Source organism: Mastomys coucha, unplaced genomic scaffold (assembly GCF_008632895.1).
Source record: "Mastomys coucha isolate ucsf_1 unplaced genomic scaffold, UCSF_Mcou_1 pScaffold3, whole genome shotgun sequence".
NCBI lineage: Eukaryota > Metazoa > Chordata > Mammalia > Rodentia > Muridae > Mastomys > Mastomys coucha.
The window spans coordinates 10,719,707-10,726,674 of NW_022196909.1; the positions used below are offsets into that span (position 1 = coordinate 10,719,707).

The 6,968-nt window shown below is 53.4% G+C and overlaps 1 protein-coding gene across 7 annotated transcripts in view; it reads right to left on the reverse strand.

Moving 5' to 3' along the window:
• Positions 1–1,615: 1,615 nt before the first annotated feature.
• Positions 1,616–6,968, reverse strand: part of Tbata (thymus, brain and testes associated) — a 17,321-nt gene continuing 11,968 nt past the window's right edge. For 5 of the 7 annotated variants that reach the window (XM_031346924.1, XM_031346923.1, XM_031346922.1 and 2 more), the window contains 5 exons: positions 6,095–6,289; positions 4,305–4,386; positions 3,327–3,471; positions 2,684–2,736; positions 1,616–1,874 (listed from right to left, as the gene is read on the reverse strand). In XM_031346924.1, the coding sequence (XP_031202784.1) occupies positions 1,792–1,874; positions 2,684–2,736; positions 3,327–3,471; positions 4,305–4,386; positions 6,095–6,289 (558 nt within the window). In that variant the 3' untranslated portion in view covers positions 1,616–1,791. Of the gene's footprint in view, positions 1,875–2,683; positions 2,737–3,326; positions 3,472–4,304; positions 4,387–6,094; positions 6,290–6,968 lie in introns of those variants that run through there. The other 2 variants (XM_031346919.1, XM_031346925.1) reach the window with 2 other exon arrangements.

Below are 6,968 nucleotides of genomic sequence, written 5' to 3' on the forward strand. Positions count from 1 at the left end.
CCAAGCCTTTGGAGGGTGGCTCGTGGGAGTTTTCACTTCATGAATAGGGAGTGAATAGGCATCCTTCTAAGAGGGCGGGGGTTGGGAGGGGTCTGCCTTCCCATTATGTCATGTAAGGGCATATAGAAGGTTCTCATCCAAGAATGACAGGTCCTTGCCAGCCACCAAACCTACCAGAGCCTTGACCTTGGACTCTGCCACTTCCAGAACGTAGAACAAATTTCAGTTGTCTATGAATTTCCTAATCCAAGCCATCTGTATGGTAGTTTTTCAGACAGACAAGACAGAGTCTCACTTCTGCAAGACTTAAAAGCTCCAAAGGTGGAGGGAGTGATGGTCCCACGATGGAGGGGCCGGTACTCTTCTGTCTTAAGTTACTGTGGAGACACCATGACCAAGGCAACTTTTTAAAAAAAAAAAAAATTTAAGATTTATTTACTATATATGTATGAGTACACTGCCACTGTCTTCAGACGCACTGGAAGAGAGGATCAGATCTCATTACGGATGGTTGTGAGCCACCATGTGGTTGCTGGGATTTGAACTCAGGACCTCCGGAAGAGCAGTCAGTGCTCTTAACCACTGAGCCATCTCTCCAGCTCAACCAAGGCAACTCTTATAAAAGAAAGCATTTAATTGGGGCTGGCTCACAGTTTCAGAGGTTTGGTCCAATATTGTCATTGGCAGGAAGCATGGTAGAAGAGAGGCAGATGTGATGCTGGAGAGGGAGCTGAGAGTCCTACATCTGGATCCACAGGCAGCAGGGAGACACCCTAAGCCTGGCACAGACTTGAGGGACACACTTCCTCCAACCAGGCCACACCCACTCTAGCAACACCACACCTCCTAATCTTTTCAAATAGTGCCACTCTCTAAGCATGGTAAACACTTGAGCCTGGGTGCCACTCCATAAACACTGGAATATGTGAGCCTAGGGGCCATTCTTATTCAAAGTTTTACCCCCTCGCGGCTTAACCTTCCTGTTATATTTGACCACATCTTCCAACCACAGATGAAAGTAAATATGGAAACATCTGCTGGCAGAGTAAAGATGCGGCCAGCGAGACAGCAATGGGCAAAGTTGTCACTTAGACTGCCACTGGGGGTGGGGGTGGGGGTGGGGGTAACACCAGCAGAAGGGCTAAGGGCTTTGCATGGTAGGTGGCATGGTTCATGTTAGATATCTGGTTTTTGGTTTTTTTTGTTTTCTGTTTGTTTCCAAGACAGGGTTTCTCTGTGTAGCCCCAGATGTCCTGGAACTCACTCTGTAGACCAGGCTGGCTTCGAACTCAGAAATCCGCCTACATCTGCCTCTCAAGTGTGCTGGGATTAAAGGCGTGCGCCACCACTGCCTGGCATTAGGTGTCTGTTTGACAGGATCTAGAATCACCTACGAGACAGGCCTCCACGCATGCCTGTGGGAGATTATCTCAATTACGCGCGCGCGCGCGCGCACACACACACACACGCACACACACACACACACACACACACACACACACACACACACACACACGGGAAGACGTTTGCTAACTGTGGGCGGTACCATGGGCTTGCTCCGGGGGAGGGAACGAATACTCTAGTAGAAAAAACCATCTAGAAACAGACACTCCTGAGGGAGGGTGGAACTGCCCTCATCCAGGGAGGGGGAGCAGTATTTTATTTGGTAGAGTACTGTTGGAGGCCAGGGGCTGGAGTTGAGAGGTAGCCGGACAGGAGCCCCTCCCCTCCCCAAGCTGAGAAGCTGCCTTTGAGCTAGGCAGAAAGAAGTCTCTGTCCGGTCTGTGCGCCTCAGCTTTCAGCCTTTGGCTTGGTCATTTTCTCCTCCGGGTCCTCGCTGGAAACTAGGAGGACTTGGGCTCTGCCTATGTACTCTAGGGGACAGGAGGGGGCGTGGCAAGAGAGCAGACAGGGAAGTAGCAAGGTCAAGACCAGCTTTGCCTTCAGTTCAGCTGCGGGGACCCGAAACAAGCTGGTTCCCCTCTGGGAGCCCTGCCGCTCCCAGGTCCCTTCTCATCTGGATAACAAACATGAGTCAAGCCCCTATGGCATGCCACTCTGCTGGGCTGACCCTGCATAGCCTGACAAGGGAGAGTCATGTCCACTGGTGACAATCATTCTCTTTTCCCTTCCCCCTCCCCAGCCTCATAGTCTCTGGTCTAAGATACTATGTCCACTGCAGGGGCTTCTTTCCTGGGCTCCCTTGTCCCCGCTTGCTACCACCACCACCATCGATGCCTCGCACAGGAGACATACCACATCCTGCTCATAACCTCCAGAGTGGCTTACCCTCTCTTGTCTTACCTCATATGGCTGCCCCCTGCCCACAGAGCCCAGATACCCAGCCCAGCTTGGTCTTCCATGGGTTTATCAGGCAGGGTAGAGTTCTACTTGTAGACTCTCCCTGGGCATTCCCAAGTGGAAGTGTCTATGCCTCATGACAGGGAGTGCTCCCCGATTCATCTACTGTCCTCCTAGGGATTGCTATCCTTTGGGTACTTCCTCTCTTAAGAAATAAGCCCTGATGACCTAGGAACTTGTCCCAGTTCTCTCGTGACTCCCTAGAGCCGGACACAGAGTAACTCCTCAATAAGTGTTTGCTTCGTGAAGAAGTGAGCCAACTTCCTCGGGCAGGAATCCAGCCAGAGCTGGCTTCAAGTGAACCCATTTTGAGGACTCTTACCTGGTTTGTCTCTCTTGGATAGAGGTGGTGTACTCGTCTTCTTCAGGGATGGACTACAACCAAATACAAAAGACAGGTTGGGGAGGCTGAGTCTACAAGTGGCCCAGCGGGTAGGAGTTGGTGGCTGGCGTAGGTGTGATAAGTCACCAGCTCTCAGGAAAAGCAAGACACAACCCTCCGGAAGAGCCTGGCACAGGACGGTCCATGCAGAGACCTAGGCTCCTCTCTGCACCTCCTAAGCAGGAGCCTGACAGCTGTCCTTCTGTGCCTGCTGACACCACAGGAAACCAAGGCCCTCTTGTCTGGAGTCATAAGGGACGCAGCCAGTGCTGTAGCCTTTCCCATACTCCTTGCCTTTTAAGCTGGTTCTGGACAAGAAGCTAATGTTCTTCTACTTTGTGTGAACTGTAAGCTGCTGTAGCCCCCCTTCACATCATTTTCCCTGTAACTCTGGCAGAAGGCTTTAGAAGGAGAGGGTAAAGAGCCCTTCTCATCCTATCACACAGTAGAGCTTGCCCTCCTTGCTGTGCCCTTTGCGGGTTGGCTTAGTTACAATGTTGCAACATTAGGAACTGAGTCGGGGGTCTGTAAAAACTGTCTACCAATGAGCCCCAGCCCTAGCAGAGGCGGGTGCGGAGCCCACCTGTAGGTAGCCTGTAGTGTCTCTTGAGGAGGCTCTTGAAGATCTTGGAGATGATTCCAGAGCTTCTCGGCTGGGATGGAGGGGAGGGGCTGGGGGATGAGCTGAGCCATGGCAGTTTGCAGAAGCCCCAAAGCTAAATCTTTTTCTGAAAAAAAGCAGCACAGGGCAGTATGCTCAGCCCTACCCATTTCCTTCTTCATCCAGCCCCCAACCCTAATGAAGAACAGCTTTCTCTAACTCTGCTACATTCCTCAAAGGTCACTCCTACCCCTTCACCCCCACCCCCACTCCCACACCTCCTGTTTCCACTGAAGGTGCTCCACAGTGCTTGGAGCTCTATGAGCAGAGAGCCCTTTAGCCCTTTCGCGCCCTCTCCAGCCACGAAAGCCCAAATGCACTTTGGTTTTAGCCTTTTCCATTCCCTCCTCCTTCTTCCTCTGCCGCCTCCCCCCCACCACATTTGGAAATCTGGGATTTTACATCCCTCCCCTCCAACTCCCTCCTCCCATCTAGAACTTTAGCTCCTTCCCTGGACGTGTGCCCTCCCCACCCTGCCCCAAAGCAGATGTGGATTTGTGGGGTCTCGTAGACAAGCCTGTGTGTTCCTCTGTTTGCACCCATGTGCATAGGCTTTCTATAGCAGCCAGACGGGGCTGATTTTTTTTTTCATCCCAGACACCTATGCCTGAGGTCAGTACTAAAGAAGAGTTCCCTCCAAGGAACGGGCCACAGAAATCCTCTGGGGGTTGGGGGGGCAATGCTGGGAAGCCTTTGGGAAGCTCTGAACTCCCAAAGAAAAGAAAGAAGGCTCTAGGGTAGAAGCTGGATCAGAAACAAGGACAAGATCTTGACAACGCACATATGCCCACCCCCCCACAAACACACACACACACAGAGAGAGAGAGAGAGAGAGAGAGAGAGAGAGAGAGAGAGAGAGAGAGAGAGAGAGAAAGGAGAGAAAGATTCTGGGGTCCTCACCTTTTGGTGGTGCGTAAAGTAGCCAGAACTGAATAGCCCTTAGAGAATCTGTTTGTAGAATCTGACAAAGAAGTTCCAAGATCTGTGCGTAAGAAGACAGCCTATGGTCAGTGGGAGCCCTTGTCACCCAAGTTCAGACAAGTGGATTGGGGAACAGCAGGTTCCTCCCCTCAACATGGGGGTCAGTCCCCACGGGCATGGCTAAACTGGTTTCCTTAAAGGTTCCTCCGCAGGTTCCTCCAGGGGGATCTAGCACTTTGAGAGGGTAATTTTTCTCACATTTGTCCTGGGGGTGGGGGTGGGGCGGATACACTTAAGCTCCCTGCTGGGCAGGTGAAGAATGTGAGGCTGTGGGAAAGGAAGCCATCCAGTGGGGACCTTAGAACAGAATCAAGCCTCAGCTCTCAGACAGGTACACACCTGCCTCAGTACCATAGCCTCCACTGGGCTGATTGGAACCTGGGGCCCCCTCACTGGGACAGCAAAATCAGAGCTGGCCAGTCACCACCTCAGAGACGCACCGAGTCCTGCACGCTGGGATGTTTTGGGTGGTGACTTGGGGTACCCTACAGGCCTCCCCACCCTGGAGCTCCAAGAATCTGGAAATGTTTGCCGGGAGGCGGGGGACTCGCTGTGGGCAGTCTGTTGGCCAGAGGGGGTGCCTTCTGCCAAATGCCTAATGAAGGGTTCCATCCAGTGAAGCAGCTGGGAATCTTGGTCCCTAGCTGCTTTGTCAAATGGCTTTTTCTGTGGCCTCCGGTCAGGTAGCAGCAGGGTATGCTCCATCTGTTTCCCGGATGTGCTCTGGGGACTTCCTAGGCCAGGTTGCCGGCGGTGTCTGTGGCTATGGAGGAGGTGGCACCCTACGAATCCTAGGAAAGTGGAGTTTCCTTAGCATTTTCTACTAGGCCCTGGCAGGTCCACCTAATCCTTGGTGGAGTCTGAACTGGGTTGAGCTTCTGTCTCAGGCCTGTACCTGCTAGATGCCCACCCTAATCTCCCAGCACCCCTTCCTGGGGTGACCCACCCTGAACTGCCCCTTGGCCCTTCCCAGTTCTCCTCATCCTCCTTACCTGCCTTGGGCCCCCTCCCCACGGGACCTGAGGACTTAACTCCAGGTGCGGTGAGGCCGCCACCCTATGGTGGAGAAAGTACCATTTCTAGCCCGGTTATGCTTAGACATCTTTTCGGGACCTGTGCCACAGAATGCTACCCAAAAGAGCCCAAACTCCACATCTGTTGATTGGAGGAGATCCTGGGATCTGCCTGATCTATCTATGAGGCTGGGCCCCAAAGCATTGCCTTTAAGAGGGAGGTGGTGACCCTCTAGCTCTGGAGAGCACTCCTGCATTTTCACTGGGATCACTGGGATGGCCAGTGCCCTAGTCCACTGTCGTCACACAGTGGGGCTCATTTCAAGCCTTGATGAGAAAAGGAGCAAGAGAAGGGTGGGTTGAGGCTACCCCTGGCGGGCCCTTCCCTCCTGGCCCCTCCGTGCCTGTGTGGCTTTATCAAGAACAGTGGATGTTGGTACTGGAAGAGTTCTTCAGTTGTTTATACAGTGGTAACAGACGCATGGGCCCAGTTTGGCCAATGACCCACAAGAGGGGGTCAGGAGGACAACAGGCTTGTCTAGAGGCAGAGGCGGCTCAAAGCCCAGGAAGCTGACTTTGGGACAGGGTCTCTCTGGTCTTACAGTCTTACTCCCAAAGACAGAGTTGCTGGCTCGGAAGGCCTAGGAACCCGGAGGCTGAGATCATTGCAGTCCTTGCCTCCAGAGCAGGGCTTACCAGCAGCTCCTGGTCCTGCAGCGTGGAGGTTTGGACTCCGCCATCTTTGCTAGAAGGGTAGCCCCGCTGGCTCTGGCGGTTGCGGCGGGTGAGGGCTTGGCTGGAAGCAGGGATAAGCCTACCAGTCTCGGCTGAGTACGTGGCCCCCTGCTCTCTCGGAGGAGGAGGATCCCTCAGAGGAGGCTCTTCCTTCTGCTGGGGAAAAAAAAAAGTGACCGGAGACTCTAGGAGCCAGTGAGGGCAGGAGAAGGCATGTCGGGTCCGTGAGACCGCGCGACCGGACAGGCATGAGAACGGTGAAGTTGAATGAGCGCAAACTCCTGGAATCTCCGAATTGAGACCAGCGAGAGTGGAGCCATTCCCCGCCTGCCTATACCTGCTCTGGAGCAGGTAATTATGACCACCGTACTGAGGACCATGGGCCCTGGGTTAGCAGACACATCTGGAGTTCTTCTCCATGCTAATAAGTTATCTAGATAGCTCTTGGGTGTTCAGTCAAGGAGCTTCCCTTTCTGGGTATTCCTTTCTGCAAAAGGTGTGTTTAATCCCTGGGTCACCCTGAATGAAGTGTTTGCATTCGCATCCACCGCCAAATAAACCAGAATGCACAAGCAAGGATCGTCCTGTCCTTTCCTTAAGGATGGTGGAGGAAGGCCTTCTTAAAGAGCCACGCCCAAAGTGCTGGAGGAAGGCCTTCTCTCTTCCAGCCCCTCTGGTATGCTCTCAGCACTCCCTCCATTCAGACCGAACTCTGCTCATCTGGAGCACCAGCTCTGCCTCTCCTCTCTACCTGGGAAAGGTAGACCTCCACTTCTTCTTCTCCCTCCTCCCTCGTCCTCCCTTCTCCTTCCCTTCCTCCTCCCCCTCCTCCCCC